The 26,443-nt window shown below is 47.0% G+C and overlaps 3 protein-coding genes across 5 annotated transcripts; all 3 read left to right on the plus strand.

Annotated features, from left to right (window-relative positions):
* The first annotated feature begins 1,343 nt into the window (after nucleotides 1-1,343).
* On the plus strand, nucleotides 1,344-6,928 carry ihhb (Indian hedgehog signaling molecule b). The gene is made up of 3 exons (XM_067260165.1): nucleotides 1,344-1,643; nucleotides 3,914-4,175; nucleotides 6,128-6,928. The coding sequence occupies exons 1-3, from the start codon at nucleotides 1,344-1,346 to the stop codon at nucleotides 6,823-6,825; spliced, it is 1,260 nt and encodes a 419-aa protein (XP_067116266.1). The 3' UTR covers nucleotides 6,826-6,928.
* Nucleotides 6,929-7,822: 894 nt separating this feature from the next.
* On the plus strand, nucleotides 7,823-21,617 carry bin1b (bridging integrator 1b). 3 transcript variants are annotated; one of them, XM_067260362.1, is made up of 16 exons: nucleotides 7,823-8,176; nucleotides 12,070-12,150; nucleotides 12,272-12,326; nucleotides 12,456-12,550; nucleotides 13,046-13,141; nucleotides 13,377-13,484; nucleotides 14,179-14,264; nucleotides 14,413-14,488; nucleotides 14,582-14,637; nucleotides 14,871-14,903; nucleotides 15,415-15,457; nucleotides 15,726-15,863; nucleotides 18,135-18,170; nucleotides 18,317-18,373; nucleotides 18,489-18,590; nucleotides 19,797-21,617. In XM_067260362.1, exons 1-16 carry the CDS (start codon nucleotides 8,096-8,098, stop codon nucleotides 19,896-19,898), a joined length of 1,245 nt encoding a protein of 414 aa, XP_067116463.1. In that variant the 5' UTR covers nucleotides 7,823-8,095; the 3' UTR covers nucleotides 19,899-21,617. The 3 variants fall into 3 exon arrangements, with proteins under 3 accessions (XP_067116463.1, XP_067116464.1, XP_067116465.1); XM_067260363.1 differs by lacking the exon at nucleotides 14,871-14,903; XM_067260364.1 differs by lacking the exon at nucleotides 15,726-15,863 and having other exon boundaries at nucleotides 7,824-8,176.
* Nucleotides 21,618-22,343: 726 nt separating this feature from the next.
* LOC136965815 (tubulin alpha-1A chain-like) lies at nucleotides 22,344-25,181 on the plus strand. Its single transcript, XM_067260073.1, has 5 exons — nucleotides 22,344-22,442; nucleotides 22,956-23,123; nucleotides 23,435-23,657; nucleotides 23,790-23,938; nucleotides 24,044-25,181. The coding sequence occupies exons 2-5, from the start codon at nucleotides 23,121-23,123 to the stop codon at nucleotides 25,022-25,024; spliced, it is 1,356 nt and encodes a 451-aa protein (XP_067116174.1). The 5' UTR covers nucleotides 22,344-22,442; nucleotides 22,956-23,120; the 3' UTR covers nucleotides 25,025-25,181.
* The last annotated feature ends 1,262 nt before the right edge of the window (nucleotides 25,182-26,443 follow it).

Below are 26,443 nucleotides of genomic sequence, written 5' to 3' on the forward strand. Positions count from 1 at the left end.
GACGACTGATCTCTGCTTCTCGAGGAAGAGTGCGATATTGACTCAAGGTGTCGGAGCGTCTCAAGAATGCTATTGAAGTTGTGTAGCATTGGGTTATTGAAACTCCTAATTCTATTTTTCCGTTTTATTCTTTCTTCTAAAAACGTTAAAATCTCAAACGTAGGCAATTATGTTTTTTAAATACGTGTCTTTAAATGAAATTTCCTATGATTGAGAAACCATAACTTGTTATTGTTACCATTTGCGCTAATTAGGTGTCTGTTACGCTACTAATCCAATAAATATGTGAAAGGGGATATCCGACGACAGTGTGAGCACATTGTCTCAATAGGACTTTAATGGGTTCGGGCAGAGTCGCCGTGATGGGGTCCAGCAGTCGCCTGGTGTTGGATGTCCTGTCTCTGTCAGTGAAACCGGACCTTCCCGGCACAATTCACCGCGCTTCTCACCGATCTACTCAATTCTTTGCGCATGATCTCCAATGCAAGGGCCGATAGTGTGTGTGTGAAAGAGAGGAAGAGTGCGAGCACGCGCGCGCGTGTGTGTGTGTTCCTGCGAACATGCGTGCTTTCTTCCTCATTTTACCACATTTGAGTTCAAGATAGTCTCAAGGGTCCAAAGGACAGTGTCAGTGTGCGCGAGTCTAGACCGCCGTACACTGATGTTTGTCTAGCCTTCTGGCATACACACAGTGGTGTTGAGGAGAGAGCGGAGTGTGTGGCAATAAAGCGAAGACTCATCCGGGCTGACCCGATGGGAGGAGAGGTAGGCTGGGACAGAGGGCAGGACTGGCAGGGCGCGGTCTCCTCCACGGCATCTCATCTGTCGGATCTCTTCCATTTCCATTTCAGCTGAGAGCCTCGCGCCACAGGGACGCATTGAGAACCGGCCCGAGTGGCAGAAACCGCTGCGGGGACACCCTTTGACCGCTACCCAAAAGCACAGTCTGCGCACTGGGCCTGTCTGTGACCGCTTCTCACAACTATATAGACTGCTTTGAACCTGTTTGCCAAGATAAACTGACTTAGCCTATTTATGCCTCTGCTTCTGCCGGGACTGGGAATAGGAGAGCTACACGGTGAAAGGAGCTGAGAGTACTACCAGTTTAAGATCTTTTTGGTTTAAAAAGACTCCGGCGTGATAAGACGACTCCAATTACGCACTGTCCTTTTGCGCGCCGGGAATGGCGAGTTTTGGGGACTTAGTGATTCATTCGTAAGGAATCTGTCCTCCTCCCCCTTGACACTAAGAAACGGTAGAAAAGAAGCGACCAGGGGGAGGAGGTGTTTTAATATATTAGTGAAAGTTTGACACCAGCCGGGGTGGCCGCCAAAGCGAGTGGAATGCGGCTCCCTTCGCTGGTGACGTGCCTCGCCTGGTGCGCCCTGATTCTCTCGCCGGTCGGTGAGAGCTGCGGACCGGGAAGGGGATATGGCAAAAGGCGGCCCCCAAGAAAACTTGCACCACTTTCCTTGAAGCAGTTCAGCCCTAATGTCGCCGAGAAGACTTTGGGAGCGAGTGGCAGATATGAAGGGAAAATTACCCGGAACTCGGAGCGCTTCAAGGAGCTCGCTCCGAATTACAACCCGGACATCATTTTCAAAGATGAAGAGAAAACAGGTGCTGACCGCATGATGACTCAGGTAAGACTTCCTTGGAGAGATCCAAAGCTCAATGATAACATGTTCTCCGAAGGCTCCCCTGCACTTGAGACCTTGGCTTTAAGATCGGGTTGGGTATTAAAGCTACCTCTTGTACTTTGCTCAGCCTTTAAACTCGTGGACCTGCGTTATCGATTTCATGTTATTGACTTGGGTTGCATATGTCTCAACGCAGTGGAGAGCGCTGATTACGGCGAGTGCATATTTGCACAACTCGCTCTACGGTCACGCAATTCAAATACCTATAGTTGTCTCAAATATTGATATGCAGTTTGACTTGGTGTTGCTTTGGTTCGTCAGTGGGGTGGCCTCCGTGTATGTTCGCTATACACATGACATCGACTGTGTGTTGACATGTCAAATGGGGTCAAAATGGCACTGCCTCAATCAATTGAAACTGTTAGGCAACACCGTGTCAAAAAAAGGTAGCGTTGGCTATGGAAACGTGGTAACGTTTAATTAAAACACCATGCCCTCTGTTTTAGCCTACGTCGTTGTTAGGGGGGGGGGAGGAAACACCCAATCGTCTTATTTTGTTAGAGCCTGAGTCGTGCATGTACAAATGTTTACCGTTAGTTTCAGACTGACTGGCCAGAGTTAACGGTCGCCTTCTGGACTGTCAGAAATTTTACGACACGGTCATTGATGTGGTTCTGAGTGGAATTTATTTGACTTCAATTCCCTAGGAATAACGTATTTATATCTGCCTCTTGTGACCACGGGTTTCCTCTCTAAGCACCAGCGTTTATGTCCCACAGACCCACGTGGGAATAAAAGTGCCCACTCCGTCTTTAGCTGTCACCTCGGTCCGCGCTGTTGGTGTTGCGCGCTTAACTTGACCTGCGCACAATTTATGAGCTCCAAGCGCGACCGCTGCCGCCAGCCGCAGGAGACAACCTCCTGTTTGTTTTTTACTATTTTGTGTTATTTTTCTGTTTGTTTTTGCAGCACACATGTGCAAAAATAGTCCACTTCACTTGCATTTAAGCCTTAATTATACACATTTTTTCGCCTCTTATTTTTGATTCAGTGGTGACTTTCCTGCCCGCGAGTGGCACTGGGGCGCTCATACAGACTTGACTGTTCTGTAGCAAAGCCATAGGTGTGCATAGGCGCGTGTTGTCAACTCCGCATCGAATGTTTGTGTAGCTCGTGGTTAGTGCTAAACCGCTCCTACAGAAACCCCGTCGATCTGTACCTTGAAAGGAAAACTAACAAAATTCATCGTCTGATTTATGAACTCCAGATCGTTTCTGTGACCGCAGAGAAAAAAATAGATGTTAAAATCCACACTACTCTGTGAAAAGGCATCTATGGCAACTTCGCAATGAGCTATTCTTATCCTCGAGCTAGAGTTCCAACTTGGAAAACTGTTCATTCATAGAATCATTCATTCAAGAAAGAATTCATTCACGCTCGTCGTTTCACTTAGCATGAATAAAAAGCCATAAACCCAACATAAAAGCCCCAATATTAATCATATAGGTTGATTTACCACAGCAGTGATGCATGGACTCACTGTCACGGGGACTGGTGGACGTTTTTATGAGCAATAGTGTATTCTAACTGGTGCAGACTGTTGCACAGGCTCAGAGATGTTTGCCACACTGTTCATGTTTGTCTCTGTAATCTCTCACAGTCTCAGTGTCATTCAAGTGTGTGTCTCTCTGTGTGTGTGTGTGTGTGTGTGTGTGTGTGTGTGTGTGTGTGTGTGTGTGTGTGAGAGAGAGAGAGAGAGAGAGAGAGAGAGAGAGAGAGAGAGAGAGAGAGAGAGAGAGAGAGAGAGAGAGAGAGAGAGAGAGAGAGAGAGAGAAGGGGGCGTCTTAAGGGTCCTCAATGGGTCCTCTCACCCTCTGTTTGCTCACCCTCACCAGACCCCAGTTCGGTCTCCCTTTCACCCCCACCTCCATAACCTCACTCCTCCATCCCTCCATCCCTCCAACCTTTCTCCAGGCCTTAAGTTAGCCCCATGGCTCCCTCGCTCACCACAGAGAGCAAACATGTGGGTGCTGGTGACTGCCGTGGTGCATTGTGGGGGAGACAGGAGACTTTCCCAAACCATTGGGTTTGGGAGTGTGAGCCTGTCTGTGGTCGATGGATGGATGGGGGGTACTGTCCGTCCGTGCTACAAACGGATGTCTCACAAAGAGCCAGGTTGTTCCTGCCATGTGTGCTCCAGTCATGTAGGTCCGTCCATCGCTAACCACGCCCTCTCTCTCACGCTCCCTTCCGTCGCCCTCCTCCCTTCGCAGCGCTGTAAGGATAAGCTCAACTCGCTGGCCATCTCAGTGATGAACCTGTGGCCCGGCGTGCGCCTGCGGGTCACCGAGGGCTGGGACGAGGACGGCCACCACTCGGAGGAGTCGCTGCACTACGAGGGCCGGGCCGTGGACATCACCACGTCAGACCGCGACCGCAACAAGTACGCCATGCTGGCCCGGCTGGCGGTGGAGGCCGGCTTCGACTGGGTCTACTACGAGTCCAAGGCCCACGTGCACTGCAGTGTCAAGTCAGGTGAGATGGGAGGGAGGTGAGGGAGGGAGGGACGGAGGGAGGGAGGGAGGGAGGGGAGAGATGGGATGGAGGTCAAGTCCAAGAGAATGTGGATCTGAAAGAAGTTAGAGAAAGGACCGTTTGAGTGCATGGATGTCCTTTTCTTAATTTTAACCCCCACTAACACAGAAACCTCTCACCTTGGCTTCAGCGGGGCAGTTTGTGTCAGGCGTAGTGTTCTCTCCCGGGAGGGGACCTATCAGAGTCCCTCAGGGGACTCCCACTAAGAGCGGACAGGCCATGCATCTCTAACAACATCCAACTGAAGACCACGCAACTAAAGCAAGGTTCCAACCACCTCATCGCCCTGCACTAAGACGTTTTCCTTCTGGTCACAGCTGATTGGGATCTCATCTGGCGCTCTTGCTGTTTCTCCCACACGCTTGTCTTCTTGCCTCTCCTAACACTCCATCTGTCCTTCACCTTCCCAGTCTGCGGTTGCTTGGCGCTTCACTTTCAAGTGCGTGCGGACCATCGTGTGGTCACTCACTCACTCTTTCTCATGCCACTCCTAAAATCTCACCCGCCCCGCCACAGCCCTGCCCACCTCCCCCTTGTTAGTAAATGACAGAATGTCCTATGTCATTGTGTTCATACGCAGCATTGCTTCTGTTAGTTCCGTGTTTTCGGCTCTTTCTTACTGTATCATCCTTCATTTGGCCAGTTGGGACACAGTGACCAGTCCAGTGTTAGTTACTTTAAACTGAGCAAGTATACTTCAGACTTTGATAGCCCCTTACCCACTTCCTGCCCGGTTTTCCAATTGTTCTCTGAGTGGTAACTGAGATTCTGACTTTCTCTCCCCTTTTCTGCTTCATTCTTCCTTTCCCCTCTTCTTCTGCTTCTCTCTCCTCCCTACCCAGATCGGGTTGCCAGCTACCAGTCCTTGACTTGATCGGAAGACAGCCCCAAAGCGTCATTTTTTTTTATTTTACAACTGAAAAACAAACTGAAAGGCAAAGACTTTCACTCAAGGCAACTCGTCATGCCAGCCGTAAAACCAGCTGTGTCTTTGGCGCTACTGACATTGTTCGATTTTCCCTTTCTGTGAACACGATTTGTACCATTTGCAAATTTGATACTCAGCAAAGGAGATCAAGAGGAAGAAGCCACTAGGGGGCGCTGTCATACCAGGCCCCTGCTAAATGCAAGACTGAGGGGTGAAAGTCGAGTAATGACTCAATTTACACTACTGAAACAATGGGGCACCTTGAAGTTCAGCCTCACTTTCAAGTCCTCCAGAGCCCAGCACATAGGACCACCTCATTGGACCACCTCATTGGACCACCTCATTGGACCTCCTCATTGGACCTCCTCATTGGACCTCCAGTGATGACCGGGAGAAGTAGAGTCCAATGAGCACGGCCCTTCCATAGTAGAGGGAGGGAGGGGGAAGGACAGGTATAGGACCAATCACATGGAACAGAAGCGAGCATTGAGGCACTCCCTCGAATAAGTCAGTGGGTTAGAGCTATTGTATTATCCACTTTACATGATTTCAGTTGTAGACACGGTTGGCTCCCATGTGTGTTCAGAACACAAGGTTACATTCGAGTCCTGAGATGATTAACCTGTACATTTATTCTCCCTCCTTCCTGTTTCTAAGATCACTAATCTTATCACCTGGCCTTGGTTCCCACCTTCCCCAAATATTTGTGTTGGATTAGATAGACTTGAGACTGTCCCAGCAGACCTCTTCAAATGCCACACATGCACACTTTTACTGATCTTAGAAAAAATACCTTTTATCTTCAAGATTTGTTTTGTTCTTTATTGTACTTTTAGAAGGTAAAATAAGTAAATATTTAGTTTAAGGGAGTAGCCAATCTGCTATTGAGTACCAGACCCCACTTTAAACAAAGTATTGTTTAAACATTTTCTTTTTTTCCCTTTCTTTCTTCTTTCACTTTCAGAGCATTCGGTGGCTGCCAAGTCAGGAGGCTGTTTCCCCGGAGGGGCGATGGTGACCTTAGAAGACGGGGGTCAAAGGGCGATACGGGACCTGAAGCCGAGTGAGAGAGTTCTTGTTTCGTCCGGCAGCGACGGCAGCGGGGATCTGGCATACAGCGAGGTCCTCACCTTCCTGGACCGTGACCCCTTAACCTGGAAGCAGTTCTACATGATCAGGACAGAAGGGGGGGGCAGCCTGTCCCTCACAGCAGCCCATCTTCTGTTTGTCTCAGAAGGAAACTGCACCGAGGGGACAGTGCCCCCTCCTGGTGCTTTGAGGACAATATTTGCCAGCGACGCTCAACCAGGACAGTGCTTGATAACCGCAAAGACTCAGGAGGGAGAGAGACACAGCGCAGCGCGTCTCTCGCGGATCACACAGGTCGTAGTCAGGGAGGACAGGGGTGCATATGCACCCCTCACGAGGCAGGGGACCGTGGTGGTGGACGGGGCGGTGGTGTCGTGCTACGCGGTAGTGGATCACCAGACTCTGGCCCACTGGGCGTTCTACCCGCTCCGCTTGTTGCATCGATGGACGGGCACCACCGGTTATCATGGAGATGGACTCCATTGGTATTCTCAGATCCTCTATTGGCTGGGCACCCTGGTACTGGACTCTGAACACTTCCACCCCTGGGGAATGGAGGAGCCTGGAAAGTGAAACCTTTGGGGGAGGGGAGGAACAGAGAAGCAGTAGGATTGGTTCAATAAGAGTGAGCCAACAGGGTCTGAACTTCATCAAGGCAGACAAGGGAATCAGTGAGGCTGGACAGACTGTCATGAAGTTTAAAACCAGGAGGGGAGGGGGGGGGGGGAATTGAGCTATGAACATTTCTGAAGGATGACAATAGATGCTCTTTTACATTGCTGACAACAGACTGTTTGCCAATATGAAAAGTATATATTGACACTCACAATCGTCTTGTGAAAAGCTGAATTGTGTTTTGTTATGGATATGCAGCCTTTTGCTTAAAGGAGTGTGATCAAATTGAAATCAAAGTAGTATCATACAGAAAATCTGTGTTTTCTTAAAGATCACCTTGGAGAAAGATTTTGTCATAAAAAAAAACTCACACTTCCAGTCGAACAAAATAAATGTAGGATACAAATGGAACATATTTATATATTTTAGAACAGTGTGTAAATCTTTGTATTATTTGTAAAAGAGAGATATCTAAAATGTTTAAAACTGATGATGATATATTTAAAGATTTATTTTTTAAATTAAATATTACGGAAATGTTCCTGGTTTGGCTGTGAAAATGATTGCATTGCTGCCATCTACCGGTATTTTACTCAATTTGAAAAGAAGGCAGGATTTTTATACTTAAAATCATAGTTTTCTCTGACATTTACTCGCGTGTTGTAAACTTTTAAATTATGAGATATGAACCCAGGGATATAGAAGTTTAAAACAACATGCAGTCCTTACCCAAATGTGCCACAGTTTATAAGAAGTAACACAGACACCAGTTGCATGTAGTGAAACAGTTGTCGGCTAATAATAACAGCGATAACTGTGCCTTTAAGGGGATGGACAGAGAGAAGAAGGGAAACCCAATCGCTCCATATCGGGCTGGAGGCTTCAGCAATTAACGGAGAGTACAGGATATCTGAACCTGCAACATATACATACGCTTTTTGACTCATTTTGTATACGTTTTATTTTTTCTTTGTTTTACACGTGAGTTTGTTTTGTTAGTCAACTTCACCGTTAGGTTTTGTTTTGCACCTTTAAGACGTTGTCATCGGGATTATAATTACGCGCAACCCACATCGTTCTTGAGGAGGGTTTTACGCAGCACAGAGTCTTGGGGAGTACCTCCTTCTTAAACACTCCCTCATTCGACAAGTTGTAGCCCTTTCTTAACCCATTTTTACATATTATCAACTGTCCAAGTATTGGGGATCCGTTACACAAGGAGTGTAAAATGGCTGAGATGGGGAAAGGGGTCACCGCCGGGAAACTGGCAAGCAATGTACAGAAAAAGCTCACCAGAGCTCAAGAAAAGGTAAGGGGTAGGCTATAAAGTTACAGAGACATGAGGCAACTGTTGCTTACTTTTAAACTTAAACTGGTATTCAATACATCTGTTTGGCTTGACAGTCCGTGGTGTGGTTTTCAATAGCCTACCTCCCTTTCAATCGGTGCAAATGTCAAAACACCTTCACCGTTATTTCTATTAGGTTTATATCTTATACATTTTGACAGCTGTGGATGCGCAACAAAGTCATAAGACCCTGCTTTAGTAAATTATAACAGCACACAAGTATTTTTTTATGTCACGAAACTATAGCGGAACATTTAGGTCATTTGTGTGTCACCCAGGGCATTGATCTATTTTGTCTGCAACTTTGTCAAGACAAAATTGCAATCCCTCTTTCAATTCGCTATGAATATGACAAACGTATACATTCGCAGTGTCGTTTTATTGTGAATATGATGTATCTACACCAAGTCTGCTTGCGACATGTCAAGACTACCTACAAGCTCATCCCAGGTTCCGAAGCAGCCCCGCTATTGTCTATTCTAATCACTCTCCTTGCTTAAGCCGTAAGGTATTAACCGCGACAGTCTAATCGCTCGACTGCAAACAACAGGATGCCAAGAACATGTAGTTGGGCAGGGAAAAATATTTTTTCCATGTTCCTTAAATAATTCTTAGTTTGTCAAAAATGTTCGACCTGGATCATTTTACTTTACGGGATGAGGGATAGAGAAGGTGTGTGTGTGTCAGAGAGTAAAAACGACTTCAATATGTCATCCCATTGAGTCAGGAACTGACATCAACCATTTGGATGGATCCCATGGGTTGTATGACTCAAATAAGACTTACTGAATGTGCTGCACTTAGCATATAGCATGTTTCCAAGAGGGGAATAGTATAGTTAGCCCCCTGGTTAAATACCACCTATCATTTCTATTGCTTCAGTGGGAAGGTCAATGTCTCCTCTTCCCTCTGGAACCCAAACCAGTTGAAGAGTGTTACATAGCCTATGTTGGCATGGAGCCCCTAACCCCCAGCTTCTGCCCTGCCAAGTCAGCGTCGCCAGCTATTGGTTTATGCCACCTCAACCTCTTTGCAACCTTATGCAACCTCCCTCCCCTAAGGTTTCAACAAAGGTTGACTATTGGTTGGAGAAATGTTGAGGACACTGAGTGCTACCATGGTTGTCATAGTGATTTAAATGTCAGTACCTGCTGTGGGAGACCTAGAGACCAGACCAGGAGGTGGTCTGTGTGCACAGCCTGATGGGAGAACTCCTCCAGGGGGGACCGGATGAGGCTGATTGCCCCCGCCCGCTGTATGGATCCACACACACCTCTGACACTGACCTCTGGGCCTCCACCATCGTAGGTCTCACCCGTATGTCATTGACAACCCAAACAATGATTCCCCCAAGAGGTGACCGGCCCAGCCCCTGGCTTCCCTCCCACTCCCTGGAGACCCAGACGCCAGCACCGCCCTCCCACCCTCCCCTCAGCCTTGCCTGCACACCTGTCCTGTTCCAGCATGCCTCAGTGTTGGACCATGGGTTATCTATGAATAGATCACAGGCCTCCTTCCTCTCATTAATACCCCAGAACCCGTGTGCGTGTGTGTGTGTGAGAGAGAGAGGTTTGGATTAGTGGTGGTTGGGGTTGGCAGTCCTGGGGGGTATCTGGGGGGTATTTTAGGTGCTGAAATTCAACACCAGTGTGAGCTGTGAGCGACCATTGGTCAGGCTTCTGTGATGAACACTAATGGACGGTACATAGAGAGAGAGAGAGAGAGAGAGATAGGAAAACGCACGCTCATACAGTCCCACACGTAAAGCTGTCTGGCTCCTGGAAAATCTCCTGTCATTTCCTGAAGCCCTCATGTCTTTAGTGGTTGACCAACTAAAGCCAAAGAGAGGTAACTAAAGGGAGCTGGCCTGTCCAACAGGGACCTTATGTGTGTGTGTGTGTGTGTGTGTTCTGAACAGTGTGACATAATCACAGGAGTTCGGCGGGCTCTAACAGCGCTAAAAGGCCAGTCGCCGTCATCAGTGAAAGTCAAACGAGAGATGCTTCTGGTAATGCACACTGAGCTTGTCAACAGCCCTCTCAAACATCCCTCTCTGACATGGTGGCTGTACCTAGATACCTTATATAATATGAAATCCTAGATAAGCAAGGAATCACTATGGAATATGAACAGGGACACAAAGTGTATGATAGAAAGCGATAGAGAATGTGCCTTCAGCACTTGGTAGTTGGTGACATACTTTATGGGTGTTCATAGTCTTCAATGTCCAAGAATAGACTGTAATGGTATTCACTCCTCTCAGAAACTGTGTGACTCACCACTGTTAAACTGTTAATTCATGCTGAGTGACACACGAGCATATGACAACTCCGAGCGTACGCGACAAAATGGACACGCACAGAGAGCAGTCCTTTCCATCCGTACAGCGAGGCCACTTGCGTCCTGGTTCAAGGCGCAGAGGAACTTTGGCGCCGGAGTGTTAAGTCACAGTTGGAGTTCTTCGAGGTTCCTGGCGAGGGGCTGAAGCATCTCCCCCTGTCCCGAGTGCCATAAAAAGATGGAAGTCTTGAGGACGGGGGGGGGAGGACGGGGGGGAGGGGGTTGGATAGAGTTTCGCAGCACCCTCCTGCTATCCCTCCAGACCCCCCCCCCCCCCCCCCCCTTCCCCACTCGTCCCACCAGACATTCTTCTCAGAAGGTTGTGGTTCCTGACATCTGACCTCCATGGCATGGGGAGACATAGGCGGGGGAGGGGGGGTTGTAGTAGTAGTAGTAGTCTCTATACAGTAAAGTCTAACAATGGGGGTCTGTTTGAACTGAGAACATGCTCAGTCTGTCTGTCTGCAGAGGTGGTCCAGTAGATATTTTATGGTCTTCAAGGTCCCATTCTGGACCATGGACCCTGTGTGTCTTTCAATGCTAAACTGTCTGTTTTGTTGCTGTCTCTTGCCATGACCTCGTCTCCATTCACTGATGATATAATATGCTTGAGTAATTTTGAGAAATCATGTTATGAAACAACCACTATTACTAACCAGCTATTTTAGATCTGCTCAAACAATAGTGGCATCGGTCAAGGGTCTATGAACAGAAATGGAACAGGCATGTGTCTAATACCCGGCCAAAATAAGTTTGTGGTGTTGACGTTGGTGTAGGTTGCAGGGGAAGTCCCAGGCCCTCTGTGGGCGGGGGCCCGGGGCCCCGGGGCCCGACCCGGCCAGGATTAGGAAACCAGGTGGCCAGGGTGTTAGAGCTGTGTGGAGGAGCTGTCAGCTGACCAGATTAGCTGTTGACCTTGGTAACATCCTCTTTTGACACAAAGACGGCCCAAACCGGTGGCTTTCATATCTACAACAATGTGCCCTTTCTAGCACTCTCTGTCCTTATGTGTCCTATGCCTCCACTCTGCTATCAGGCTTTTCTGAACTTGTGCCATTTAGCTCTTTGACTTCTTCTTATTTAACTGTCTTTCCTGTGTCACATTTATTTCAATACTTCGCATTATGCCTTAGTCTGAGGTTAACAAGAATGCAGAATTGAAACTTAAGGGGCTATAAGGGAAATGGAAGTGTAACTGGCATAGTGACAGAGAGCGACATTACACTGGTGAACACTCCCACCCCTGGTGTCAGCTGGTCTCCTAGAGACACAGTGGAGACACATGGCTTTGACAGCAGGCCTAAAATAGGCTGCAGGACCAGCTAAAGGCTGCTCCAATAAATGGAAAAGAAGCCATTTTTGTGGGTCAGACTATTGTTGATTTCCTCCTCATGGGACGATAATCATGGTCACGTTGTGGATGTGATCGCTCCTCTCAGTGCTAGTCTTTGTCTGTCTGTCTGTCAGAGTTTTGGTGGAGATATTTATGGCATGGCTGTTCGTTGTTCTTTCAGGTCCTTCAGAAGCTGGGGAAAGCAGATGAGACCAGGGACACAGCGTTCGAGGAGGGCGTCACAAACTTCAACAAGCAGATGGTGAGCTCTGCCTACCTCTCAAAACCCCTCCCTGTTTTATTGACGTCCCCCTGTCCTGGACCCTCGTCACACAAGCCCACGCACCACCACCATCACCATTACATGTTCTTTTCTTTTCCAGTTAGAGGGCAGCAAACTGCAGAAAGACTTGAAGGCCTACCTAGTAGCAGTAAAAAGTAAGAAGCCTGCCCTACTCCGATCAGTTTATTTTTGCGTGTTGTAGTCCTAAAACAGTCAATATCAGTCTTAACTCTGTTGTGTATTTCTGTCTGCCTGTGTGTCTGTCTGTCTGTCTGTCTCCCCAGCCATGCATGAAGCGTCCAGGCGACTGCAGGACTGTCTGGCAGACATGTACGAACCAGACTGGTTTGGCAAGGAAGAAGTGGACGCAATGGCAGAGGTGGGTAGAACTGACACCTTGGTGTGGGTGGGTGGGTGTGTTCTTGTGTCTGGTATTCATTGAAGAGGGTTTCAAAATGAACTGTTCCCCTGCTAAAAAGAAAGGTTTGAATCACCCAGAGGGTTCTTATCTCCAACGTTTCGATCCCTGTTTTGTTCCCCCCCCTGAAGCGTCCCAGTCAGTTCTCCTCCCTGCCCCACACGCTCTCCTCCTCCTCCTCCCCTTTTCTTAACTGCATGTCTTTCTCCTCTCATCCTTCCACCTGAGAAGGAGATGATAGAAAAGGAGATGGACAATAACCTGGAGGTAAAGAACAGGAGCTTTAGGTCTAGCCTGTCTGTAGTGGTCCAATAGTTCCCTAATGTTACCCAGTAGAGCTAGGTACACGTCTCCAACTGAATCAGTGACATTATCATCCCTATTGTCCGTCGACCTATGGTGTTGGTGTATTTGTGTGTGTGCGTGCATGCACCAATCCATGTGTGAATGTTGTAGGACACAGATTCTCTGTGGACAGACTACTATCAGAAGCTTGTGGACGAGTCTCTAATCTCCATGGATACATACTTGGCGCAGTTCCCCGACGTCAAGGTGTGTATGTGCCGCTTGGAAACCTATATTTACATAACTTGTGTTTATTTGTAACTTATACGGTAAATGTTTTGACCTTTGAAATCATCAATGTTGATGTAGTATGTTCCTATACTGCAGCCTCTGAATCTGCTGTGCTTTTTAAATGCGATGAGGTTTCACCTCTGACCATCATCAGACAATTATTTCTATGTCTGTGATTACCTTTTGTGATTCCCTCTTTTGTGGAACCCAGGCACGCATTGCCAAGCGTGACCGGAAACTTGTGGACTATGACAGTGCAAGACATCACTTTGCCTCCCTACAGAAGGGCAAAAAGAAGGACGACGTCAAGATGGCTAAGGTAGCCAAACTCATTAGGGCATCCCGCCGTGCGGAAGTGTACCGAATGACGACTGTATGATAGTTATAGGTTTCTTGTTGGTTAGTTGTGAGTCTGGCAGCTGCTGAATAGCCAGATGTTAACAACATGTGCTTGTGTTTCATAGAATGTTTGTTCTCTAAATTAAAATTGGCCGTCACTGTCCTACTTTCGTTCTCTCCCTCTCCACCCTATCGGTCTCTCCTATCTGTTCCTGCCTCTTCTTCTTCTGTGTGTGTGTGTGTGTGTGTGTGTGCACGGCTAGCCCATGTCTGTCCTGGAGAAGGCTGCCCCTGGATGGGCTCAGGGGATGCTCTCAGCGCATCATGTCGCTCAAACTAACCTGTCCAGAAGCCAGGTACTGACAAACCCTCACGCCTGCCCTGCCCTAAACGACTCACCCGTGCCTTACTTATCCCTGCCCTGTTCTGCCCTACAAACCCCTGCTCTACCCTGCTTACCCATGTCCTGCTCTGCTTACCCATGTCCTGCTCTGCTTACCCATGTCCTGCCCTACTCCCCCCCCCCCCCCCCCCCCCCGAAACTCACTCTCAACCAGTAGTCCAGCCCTTTCTCAATCATTATTCATTTGAGTGAAATGACGGTGAAGCTATGCTGGATGTCCAGAATCCGTTTCTTTGTGTTGAACCTCTTGTGTTGTGTGTGGTGTGTACAGGCTGAGGAGGAGCTGGCGAGGTCTCAGAAAGTGTTTGACGAGATCAATGTGGATCTACAAGAGGAGCTCCCAGCATTATGGAACAGGTGAGGGGGGCCACAACACCCAACGGAAAACCACCACCTGAATGTCCTCACGAGACACATGAACACGGGGTGCTGGCAGTCAGGATGGGACAGGAAAACCCTCTCAACCCCCAAATCCTCTCTCTCTCTTTCTCTCCTCTCTCTGCAGTCGTGTTGGCTTCTACGTTAACACATTCCAGGGTATGGCTGGATACCAGGAGAAGTTCCACAAAGAGATGGCCAAGGTGAAATGGCAGATCTGCATGACCGTATGGACTGATCGGACCCGCCGACTGATTTGATTGGTTGACCTTCTGCTCTTCTTTCTTGGTCTCCAGCTCAACGTGAACCTGAACGACATCATGACCAAACTGGACGAACAGAGGCTGGTCAAGTGAGTCGACGCATTTCGGCCTTTTTTTGCGAATGACGTTTCCCCACGGTGTGTGTGTGTGTGTGTACACGACCACTCTACACGTACCAGCCAAAAATAAACACATCAAAGCCCCCGCGAAACGATCGATGTCTTATGCATGTCCAGTCCATTGACTGAGGTTCAAACTGTACAAGTTCACAGTAGACCTCAACCTCCCACTCCCCCCCCCCCCCTCCCTTCCTCACCTGCAGAAAGGGCGCGAAGACCGGAACCCCCGTGAAGAGGTAACGGCTTTGGTCACGACCACAGATAACAATACACAAGTTAGAGACTGTTAGAGACTTCCTTCTTGTGTGTGGTCACGTGTCGCACGCCCGGCCAGAGCTCCTCTGTAGGAGGGCTGCGCCCTCGGGTTGCGTGTGCGGTGACGAGGCCTGACGGAGTCGCGTCGCTGACCTGCCGTTTGTTGTTGGGTCTTGTTGAGGTCGTTGAACGAATGTGTGGAAGGTTTGTGCATGTCGGCCTGGGAGACTCTGCTGTTCAGCATGACGTTTTGTTTGGAAGTTGTTTGTTTAAGTCGTTGGTCAGAGATCCCATTGTAATTGTTGTAAGATCCCATTGTAACCTGTTTGTTATGGACTAAGCTGTTGATTCCATGATATGTGCTCACAGTTAAGTGCATGGGACTGCTGCCCTCATCTGGTCATGATGTGCCACTGCACACAGACCAGTGACGTCCCTTTTATCAGGGGAAAGGGCAGAATCAATCAGTAATTTCACCTCTCTCTTTCTTAGTGAGGGAGCCAATCACAATGCAACCTCTGACTCTCCAATCAAGGTAAGGTCTGCTATTTTTGCCTGTGTCTCTCCAGTAATGTGTGTGTGTGAGTGAGTGTGTTTGTAATGTTGAATGAGGAATATACACTGGTAGTTTGAGGTTTCTCTAATACTTTTATATGAGAGGATTGAATATAAAATTAAATATATCAACCATAGTGTCATAACATGTATGTCTAGTAAGCCGGTGTGTTTACTAACCTGTGCTGTGCCTGTGTCTTCCACTACCTCGTGTGTGTGTGTGTGTGTGTGCATGCCCCGATAATCAGCCTCCCCAGTTGAGGCCCGGACCTCCTTCACGCCCTCCCCCCCGGGTCACGCCGACTCAGGACTTGAAACAGGAGAACATCATCAACCTGTTCGAAGAGGCCATGGTGCCCGACGCTATCCCAGACACCACACCACAGGTCAGACAGCACCACGACCTCCTGCTCCTCTCAACGCTCCGGTCAAGCTCTTCTCTTCCTTCGCAGCCCTTCGTCAGGCCAGGAGGCTTTTTATTCTCCGCTTCTTGACCTTTTTCCCACCTCTTCTCACCCCCACCCCTTTCGCCGGAACGCTCCTGAACAAATGTTGCCGTCAGCCAATCCCTAGCCAGCCAGCCAGCCTCCACTGTCCTATGGCTGCCCTGTACCACGTGTCCTCACTCCCTCCCAACCTCTCTCTCTTGTACCTCGACAACCAGTCAGATTCCCTGTTGCTTCGACCAGTAAACCTGATGCTTCTCTCCCTCCCATGCGTGTGTCTGTGTGTGTCTGTGTGTGTGTGTGTGTGTAGCCTTGTGTGCCCTCAGTAGGGGCTAGTCTACTGGATATGGACCTGGATGTATTACAGGCTGCACCCTACCACGCCCCCCAGGTGGTTCTCCCCAAGGTCAGACAAGGACAGGAGAGGACAGGGGGTAAAGGTTCAGGGGGTCAAACGCTGGCTGCCGTCGGAGGAACTCGCTGATTGTAGAATAGTAGGCATACCAAGAGGTGTGTCGTCATCACAAACAGGAACCAGACCTTTTGTGTCTCCATGTCTGGGTTTATTTACAACAGGATCTGGGTCTCGTTTGTGGTTCCCTTCACACCCCCTGGTTTGATGCATGGCCTTTGTATGCATGGACTCTCTCTAAGCACAGAGAGGGATGATCCTTCACGCCCTCCGTACACTCTCCATACAATGCAGCTTGGCAGAGCAGCAGAACATGCAGACAGAGTCTTTGGGGCTGGTGGATGAAAGGTGTTGAGTGCCAAGTTCTTTACGACAGGGTGTCGGGATAGAATTCACTGATCTGCATTCTCATTTATCTCACCCGGTCTCTCAATCTCTTAATGCCTCACGGAAGGCGCCATCTTTGGAATCGTGGGAGGTAAGTTCTTCCTGATCTCTTTATCCTGTTTGTTCCCCTGAGGGTCAACAGACTTTTTTTCCCCCCAATACACTCTGTTATCTATATGCAAATCAGACTAAGCTGTCTATGGGACTGGCTTCAGCCTGAGGAGAGGATTGTGTTCATGCTGAAATGAAGGACCTGGACTGTGAGGCAGGAGAGAAGGGAGGAGGAGAATGGGGGTCCGAGACGTAAGACATTCGGACCATTTCATCATGTCACATATCAGGACTCACCGGTCTCTCTTCCATCCCCCCCGCTTGGTCCCATGTCGTCCCTGATCCTCAAACACTGCCCCATGACTCCCACCCTCCCTGTGAACCCATGTCCTCAAAACCAATGTAACCCTTTGATGCGGCGTCAATGAACCCACGGGTCCACCCGCAACACCCCCACGTTTCTCCCACTCCACGCTTTGCCGCCCCCTCCTACCTGCCACCCCGTTCTGCCCCTCCACCCCTCCCTCCCCAAGGGAGAGCAACCCCCGGCCACAGAGGAGCCCCACGACTACGTCCAGGAGGCAGGCTTGGAGGAGGAAGCTACCCCGGCTGCCCCTCCCTTCACCCAGCCCGGCTGGGACAGCGAGCCAGGCTGGGATGCCGACGGACCTGCTGCCCCCCAGTCGTACACCCAGCCCTCCTGGGATGAGGCTGAAGGAGGCCAGGGTGCCCAGACGGACTGGGGCGAGGACGGGCCCCAGGCGGTGCAGTCCGAGGGTGGCTGGGGAGACGATGGAGGGGCCCAGGTAGGGTTGGGGGAGGAGGACGGGGCTACGGGCTGGGCTGTGGAGGGGCAGACGGGCTGGGCTAACTCTGAGGGGCAGCCGCAGTGGGAGAAGATCGCAGACGGGGAAGGGGAGCTGGCCAGTGTGAGTAGGAGGGGAGGGACGACCTAGGAGAGAGCCTGTGCCCTGGGGTTACGCGCCTGGTAGAGATGAGAGACTAAGGCTTCACAAACACCATGATGGACAGCTGAGTTGATCGTTGACCGGGATCGTGGCACTTTAAAAAAAAAACATGCCGACCAATGGCTCGCTTTGGAGGTTCATCAAGTTTCAGTCTCTCATTTGTAGGGCAAAGTAGACGATGTGGTGGTGGTAGGACTTAGCTAGTGGTCTGTTTGGACATGCGTGTACATGTCATGTCTTTCTGTGTGTTGTGTGTCGTGTTCTTCATGTCTGGGGCTGGGTGTTCATGTTGTGCTTGGGGAAGTACACACCTACTGGTCATTCCCATCTTTTCATGAGTCACTAATGGACTCTTTCTTCCTCTCCTTTTCTCCTCCTCACTGTTACACACAGACTGACTCAGCAGAAGCTGCAGCAGACACTGCTGGGGTAAGTACAATGAGAAAGTAAAATGAGCCTGTAGCCAGAAGAATGAGAATGCAAAGCCTTCCCTGTCGTCGTAGCTCTACATTGTGCTTGTTGGATGGTTTTCTTTGTCTCATAAGTGTTGGTTTCTTGTTGATTTGCATTCCCAGAGTCCGGTGACCAACGGTTCTGATGGGGTAGAGATGCCTGACGGATTTACCTTCAAGGTGGGGGATGTTGTTGTTGTTGCACAGCTGAGATCTGTGACCATGGAGACCAACTAAGTAGTAGGGTAGAGGGAAAGGGGCAGGTACCTACTGATTTGTTTGCCTGTGTTTCCAGGTGAAAGCTATGCATGACTATGCAGCCACTGATGGGGATGAGCTGGACATGAAGGCTGGAGATGTGGTGCTGGTCATAGCTTTCGACAACCCTGATGAACAGGTCCGTTCTGAATCCCTTTGAATCCCTTTGAAGTAGATGTACTATCAATAAACAATACACATTATTAGGAGTGGGAATCTTTTGGTACCTCACGATTCGAATCGATTTTTGGGGGTCACGATTCGATTAAAAATTGATTCACGATTTTTAAAAATCTAATTTCGATTCAATATATGCTTACATTTACATTAATTAATTTATCAGACGCTTTTATCCAAAGCGACTTTCAAGAGAAAGCTTTACAAAAGTGCATAGGTCAAGGATCATAAACAACAAGATGGCCTCAAAACATTGCGGGTAGCCAAAACATGAAGCATACATTGTGAAAAGCAAATAAGTGCCAATGGGAAGAAACTTGTAACTTGTTTAACTAGATGCTCTTATGTTTCTTCCCATCTGCACTTATTTGTATATTTCATGTTTTGGCTCCCCACAATGTTTTGGGGGCTATCTCGTTGTTTATGATCATTGACCTATGCACTTTTGTAAAGCTCTCTCTTGGAAGTCGCTTTGGATAAAAGCTAAATGAATAAATGCAAATGTACTAAATGCCAAAGGACAACGTACGTTTTGTTTCTGCTAATGCCAAGTTATAAAACAGAATACTCTGCCTTCTAATCATACTTACAAAACAAGTGAAAGTATGCTGAAGGATTCCTAAGAACTCGTTCACGAAATACAGTGACGATAAGTAGACTTTTCTTGAATAGACTTATTTCTGCAACACGGTTAAATATTAAACATAAATGTACAGCTTACCGTCTATTAGGGGTGGTAATATTTTGGTACCTCACGATTCTATTTGATTCTTGGGGTTACGGATTCGATAAAAAAAATCAAAATATGATTCAATATATGCTTACATTAAAAATATATACAGTACCAGTCAAAGGTTTGGACACATTTTCCCATGAATGGGAAATTTGTGAATCGATGTGAATCGCTAGAAGACTGAATCGCGATTCATATGTGAATAGAATCTTTCCCCCACCCCAACACATTATTGTATAGAAGTGACAAGAGGACACTTACAATATAAGCTGTATTACCTGAATATGTATACTGTATAATTTATTCTACATAATGAACAATACATTAAGAAAGGAGATAAGGGCTATTGTACATCATGTACACTGAGTTCACAAATCTATCATTGACTCCATCTTGAATCCGCCTCTAAGTATATGCTATTGTCTCTGTGTGCAGGATGATGGCTGGCTCATGGGGGTGAAAGAAGATCATTGGCTTCAGCATAAGAACATGTCAATCAAGGGGGTCTTCCCCGAGAACTTTACCCAGAGGTTGTGAGCTGGATGTCCCATTGAACCTGCACACCATCATCTCATGCAAGGATGTTTGTTTTAAATGTGCTGGAAAGCCCACACGATAATAATTAAGCATCACATGGTGGATTTCATGGTTACATTTTTTATTTGTGTGTTTACATTGTCCTCATTGAGTGGGGTTAGAACTGTGCCAGTGAAGAATTTATAGACATACGTACCTAATCAATGATCTGCCTAAACACACACACAGATTACTGAATGTAACTTTTGGCACCCGCTTCATCCGTCTATGACTTCTGTACCTACGCCTGACTTCTGGTTCAAGGGTGAAATGAAGAACAATGTATAACACTACCAAAATACCGCCACCTCTGGAAGGTCTTTGAGCAATCTTCAATTTTAACTGATCAGCACGCTTTTGTTTTGATTGTTTGTTTTTCACTCTGTGAATGTGGTCATTGGAAACACAATTCTAGTTTAACAATAGAAAGAAGGGAATGTACAACAATAGCTGTAGTGTATGGATGCCAGTTTACATTTAGACTTTTAGTTAGCCTATGAGATTCTGCCACAGAGTTGTTTGCATGGTTTATTTTAGAGCTGTTTACTTTGTTGTAACCTGTCACTCAGAGCCGGAGATTGGGCATGTTCTGGTATCGGCTCTTGCTGTTGCAGTTCTGTCTGTGAACAATATGAAAATACATGGCTTGTAGGTCAGGGACTTATAGATATGTCCTACAGACCTGGCCCTTGTGTTGACTGCAATTGAAATGTTATTAGGGAACATTGGTTTGTCTACATGATTTTTCAGTGGCCATTAATCGGTTAGGGACTTGTAGGTGATATGTGTGGCATTGATCAGCTATTTCCGATTTTATTATTGTTTATCATTTGTTTTGGGGGTAGTAAGAACACAGTTGTTGGAAACAGAGCTAAAAACACATGTAAGAATTTCTGAAAAGTATTGTTGTATAATGATGTAGCTAAGCACATTTGCCTGTATAAAAGAGGCCTACTATGGCAGATTGTGTAGACGTTGTGCTGTTGTCTATTGTTCTATTTCTATATTGCCCTATTGAAATGCAAAAACTGGCTCTTCATATTCCGTGTGACCTTATATGTGACCTGTTTACTGTCTCATTGGCCTGTGTGGGCTGTAGGTCAGTGCAGCTGAGTGAGCTGTCTCTCTGATTCTCTCTGCATACTTGTATAACCTAAAACTAGGAGGACACACATTAAGCTTCTCCCTACTAGTAGTAGTAAACAATAGAGGAGATTCCTGGACAAGCTGTGTAGTCAGCCTTTTGAAACACTGGATCATTAGGCACGAGCAGGGTCTCTGTGGTGTTTATTTCCATTAGATCTCAGGTCAGGGCCTCATTCTAATATGATGAGTCTGTTGTATTGCTGAAAATCAAGATCTTAACCTATCTGTCTGGAAAGTGTTCATATGAAAACATAATTTGATGGATGGTAACTACTACATCTTGTTTTCTAGAAGTGAGAGTAACTGTCCATGTCATAAAAATCGTAGCCTACTCAACTAAAAATAAATATTAGAAGTCCAAATATTGAACACCCATTTTATATCTTGCTGAATACCAAAGACAGTTCAAACTACTATTGAATGTTTCTGGAAATTAACATTTGGTCTCGCTGTTGTTACAGTATGTTACTGTCTGTCAATGGAGAATATGTCTGTGGTAAAGCCTGAAACAATAAAGACAGATTTGACACACCATCAATTGTGCAGACTTTATTTCTCATGCCAGACATGTTTGCTGCACAGTTGGTTGTGCCAGTGCCAGTGATATATTAGATGAACCATGTGGGCAGTCTGGCATAAAACCAGCATAACAATTTTGTATACCACTCGTTACCATTTTATTGTCATTTTAGATGTCTACCAACTTTAAATTCAAATGGAGTTAGAAGGTCCTTCAGCTCAGCTGTTGTGCATTCTAACTGTTAACCGTTTTAGACCGTTTCCTGTAGTGACATCCACCATAAAAACATCTGCCCTAGTTCCCTTTCCTGGGACCCATAATGCCTTGTCGTGTCCCCACACAGCAAGAAAGTCTTGGGTTCGACTCCACTTAGCCCACCCGAGCAACAAACAGTGCCCCATCTCCCTGGCCTTTCTGTGTGGAGTTGACATGTTCTCCCTGTGCTCACAAGGGTTTCCTCCACAAATGACCCAAATAAAAACATGCATAACAGATCGCTCTCCTGTCCATGTTCCTGAGCAGACAGGCGGTGAACACTTGGACTTGGCCCCCAAAAGGATGTGGCTGATCCCTGCTTCTGACTGCCCTCAGAGGAAGGACAACAGGATGGGTATATGCAGAGGAAAAATGTCATTGATAGACACTTCAGCATGCGCATGTGTATCCCCCACATTGCCGCGCCCTGCTGCATGATAAACGTGTCTTTATCCCGTTTACAACACTAGGTGGCAGAGTGACTTGCCTAAGCCTGCCGAGCTCCAAAGCACATTTTAATGGCTGCCAGTTTTGGGAGGAACCGCTCACATTCTGCTCTCGCATTCAACTAGCCCCTTTGTCTGGTGAGTATGTATTGCGTGTATTGTTTTTATTTTTCAGATAACGAATATCAAAAGGTACACATCAGGGATTTATTCTGCAAATAAATCATGCAAACGGAGATCTGCTTTAGAAAGGGTCACTATGGCGTTTCTGTTACCAAAGGATACACTCAACCAGGCGTTAAACACAAGAGAACAAGCAGGCCTCGGGGACAGGGGGAGGGGAACGGTGGCTTTGCAATAACAATGGCTCAGGAAGCACAGCTCGGGGGAGGAAATCTGTTGCGCATTCTTCATTCCAGGAGGGTTTTTGGTAATCTTACCGGGAGCATCTAGGCTACTTCTCATACGCTTGTTGTTGAGTATAGTCTGGTAGAAATCACCGTAGCAACCTTTTGTCGAGTATTGGGTGGAGTCGTTTGGATCGTCGTGGTTACTCATTATCTCTGTGCATATTAGATGGTTGTTGGTGTGTGACGAGGCTTGTTTGCACAGTGTGCTCTGGAGCTGAGCTATTGGCTTTTCTCTCTGCAGCCAGGGACTCGATCATCCAAACAGAGTTAACCCCTCTGTAACCACCAACAAGCCTTGTTACCACGGTGTCCACTAGAGCTATAAATACAGCGGACCTGCTACAGAAGACTCACACTCAAGATTTCTCCAGCAGATCCTTAACGTCAGCCTGAAGAAACTACAACCATGGTAAGCTTCTCACATCATGCCTTTTGTTTGCTCTTTGTTTCCTTGTTCTAACGGGAATCATTCTCTGTGAGAAATATTAACAGAGGTTACAGTTTTACTAAATGTGTGTATACCTATTCAACATTTTGTGTATTTAGAGATAAATATTTATTTACTAGAAAATGTTTAATTAGCAAATATTTTGAATCAATATTCAATTGATTCATAACATTTCTAATGAGCCTTAAATGTGTATGGCTCTTAATTGGCAAATTATTTTTGTTTTAATATAGAAACGTATGTTGAATTCTGACCTATCTCTCTCCCTCTAGCGTGAGTGCATCTCTGTCCATGTCGGCCAAGCTGGAGTCCAGATGGGAAATGCCTGCTGGGAGCTCTACTGTCTGGAGCATGGGATCCAGCCTGACGGTCAGATGCCCAGTGATAAGACCATTGGAGGAGGGGACGACTCCTTCAACACCTTCTTCAGTGAGACTGGAGCTGGCAAACATGTGCCTCGTGCTGTCTTTGTTGACCTGGAGCCCACTGTCATAGGTAATACTAAAGCCATTTTTTTTTTTTTATGGTGATTTTTTAAGGTTAATATTTTAAAAGGTTCTTCCTATCGCCCATAGATTAGCAAATTCTGCGTTGATTTGAACCTGTTTCTACCCTTTTAATCCACAGATGAAGTACGCACAGGAACCTACCGCCAGCTGTTCCATCCTGAGCAGCTGATCACAGGCAAAGAAGATGCTGCCAACAACTATGCCCGTGGACACTACACCATTGGCAAGGAGATCATTGATCTGGTACTTGATAGGACGCGCAAACTGGTAAGAAAATGCACAGCTAACTGGTATTGGCCTACACGTTGCTACTTACTAAATGTATCTGACTTCATTGCAAAAACATGACTCATATTTATTCCTCTCATTCAGGCTGACCAGTGCACTGGGCTTCAAGGTTTCCTCATCTTCCACTCCTTCGGTGGAGGCACTGGCTCTGGCTTCACCTCCCTGCTGATGGAGCGTCTCTCTGTTGACTATGGAAAGAAGTCTAAGCTTGAGTTTGCCATCTATCCAGCCCCTCAGGTGTCCACTGCTGTGGTGGAGCCCTACAACTCCATCCTGACCACCCACACCACCCTGGAGCACTCTGACTGTGCCTTCATGGTAGATAATGAAGCCATCTATGACATCTGCCGTAGAAACCTGGACATTGAGCGTCCAACCTACACCAACCTCAACAGGCTCATCGGCCAGATTGTCTCCTCCATCACTGCCTCCCTGCGCTTCGATGGTGCTTTGAATGTAGATCTGACAGAGTTCCAGACCAACTTGGTGCCCTACCCTCGTATCCACTTCCCTCTGGCCACCTATGCTCCAGTCATCTCTGCTGAGAAGGCCTACCATGAGCAGCTGTCTGTTGCTGAGATCACCAATGCCTGCTTCGAGCCCGCCAACCAGATGGTGAAGTGTGACCCCCGTCATGGCAAATACATGGCCTGCTGCCTGCTGTACCGTGGTGACGTGGTGCCCAAAGATGTCAACTCTGCCATCGCCACCATCAAGACCAAACGTACCATCCAGTTTGTGGACTGGTGTCCCACTGGCTTCAAGGTGGGCATCAACTACCAGCCCCCCACCGTGGTTCCTGGAGGAGACCTGGCCAAGGTGCAGAGGGCCGTGTGCATGCTGAGCAACACCACCGCCATCGCTGAGGCCTGGGCCAGGCTGGACCACAAGTTCGACCTGATGTACGCCAAGAGAGCCTTTGTGCACTGGTACGTGGGAGAGGGCATGGAGGAGGGAGAGTTCTCTGAGGCCAGAGAAGACATGGCTGCTCTGGAGAAGGATTATGAAGAAGTGGGAACCGACAGCGTTGGAGATGAAGGCGAGGAGGAGGGAGAGGAGTACTAGAGGGTTTCAGATCTGAAGAATAACGTACACAACCAGAAGGAAAGAGTGTTAGAATAATTTGAGAACCATACTGTACGTCCACTTTCACGTTAAACATAACTGTGACCATTTAAACCCTGCAGTTTTGATGTTGTAACACTTCACTTAATAAAATAGATCTTAGAAAAACGGATCAATCATTTATTTTGCACTCGCACAAAATTCTAATCTGTAGGAAATCATTAAACAAATGCACCGCATATACATTCTCTATCCATTTTTGGTAAGATGATAGTGAGCATTAAATTAAGTACATCTAACACATCTTTTCGGAATAATATACCACCAGGTGAGATACCATCATTCGATAATTTACACAAGTGGGAACTAATGTAATCTAGACTTTAAGTTATTTTCCCTGACTCCTCCAGATTGGGTGTTTTGTTCAAATGGTAAGTGCTACAAACAATTCACTTTGTCTGCAAGTGCCATGCTCTGGATGGCTGCCAAATCTAATGGTCTGGATTTACATTAAACAAGTGCCAAGGGTTAGGTGACACCCTATTCCAAACATTAGTTCCCTTGGAAAGTCTCAATGTATCAAAAAAGAAAAGAGATACGAGTCATTGTGCATCAACTTTGTTTGCCCATTTTCAAACACAATGCGGATGGGTTTTATATTTAAGGGGAATACAAACCTGTAAACATATATTTTAAAGACAATGCTGTCTTAAATTTATATAAAACATTGCAGGCCAATGAAGATTATGTTAAAGTGCATTTAGGTTTTAATAAAAGACTGGATTAGAACTAAGCCAGCCACTGAGGTTGTCCCCTGACAACCTTGCACCTATGGGGACATTTGCATTGTAAATGAAACGCAACTACTATGGTGATGCAACCAGATCTCCCGTAACAATAGCCCATTCAGGTCACTCAAGGGAGGTATCCATTTTCTTTCCTCAGGACAAAAAAAACAACATGAGCTTAAGAAAATGGATCCCGAAGAAAAGTCTGTGCTGTATATTTATATACTGCGCTTAGTGTAAAAAGTCTAAGAGTGTATCTACACAATACAGAAATTGTCCAATGCAGCACATTTGTTATAGTGTAACTCAAAGTCACTAACTAGAGTACAAAATTAATTTGAGGTCTAAGATACTTGACTTTTAAAATCTGTGAGTGATGCAAAATGAATTAACAGATCAGACAAAAAGGGCTTGTAACAGCCAAAGATTGACTTAATGTGGGTCATATTTCACAGCAGTTGGTTCATTGTTGTTTGTTACCCATCTGTCTTACGACAGGTACCCTTCCTTGACTGTGCAGGGTTACATAGAAACGGTGGTTCCTTTTGTTCTTTCGCCCGTCTTTCAGTTAAGAAACTAAAATGGTATCGGCTTATCCAACATCTCTAGTTACCACAACATGCACAACCGT

The sequence above is a fragment of the Osmerus mordax genome, chromosome 22, assembly GCF_038355195.1.
Source record: "Osmerus mordax isolate fOsmMor3 chromosome 22, fOsmMor3.pri, whole genome shotgun sequence".
In the NCBI taxonomy this organism is placed as follows: domain Eukaryota; kingdom Metazoa; phylum Chordata; class Actinopteri; order Osmeriformes; family Osmeridae; genus Osmerus; species Osmerus mordax.

Bases quoted from the DNA above. Each gene is read 5' to 3' on its own strand.
- ihhb (XM_067260165.1), top strand. From the start codon at position 1,344: ATGCGGCTCCCTTCGCTGGTGACGTGCCTCGCCTGGTGCGCCCTGATT. The intron at 1,644-3,913 runs GTAAGACTTCCT...CTCCCTTCGCAG, and splicing joins CTGACCGCATGATGACTCAG to CGCTGTAAGGATAAGCTCAA. The intron at 4,176-6,127 runs GTGAGATGGGAG...TTTCACTTTCAG, and splicing joins GCACTGCAGTGTCAAGTCAG to AGCATTCGGTGGCTGCCAAG.
- bin1b (XM_067260362.1), top strand. From the start codon at position 8,096: ATGGCTGAGATGGGGAAAGGGGTCACCGCCGGGAAACTGGCAAGCAAT. The intron at 12,327-12,455 runs GTAAGAAGCCTG...CTGTCTCCCCAG, and splicing joins CTACCTAGTAGCAGTAAAAA to CCATGCATGAAGCGTCCAGG. The intron at 14,265-14,412 runs GTGAGGGGGGCC...CTCTCTCTGCAG, and splicing joins CTCCCAGCATTATGGAACAG to TCGTGTTGGCTTCTACGTTA.
- LOC136965815 (XM_067260073.1), top strand. The intron at 23,658-23,789 runs GTAATACTAAAG...TTTAATCCACAG, and splicing joins CCTGGAGCCCACTGTCATAG to ATGAAGTACGCACAGGAACC. The intron at 23,939-24,043 runs GTAAGAAAATGC...CCTCTCATTCAG, and splicing joins TTGATAGGACGCGCAAACTG to GCTGACCAGTGCACTGGGCT.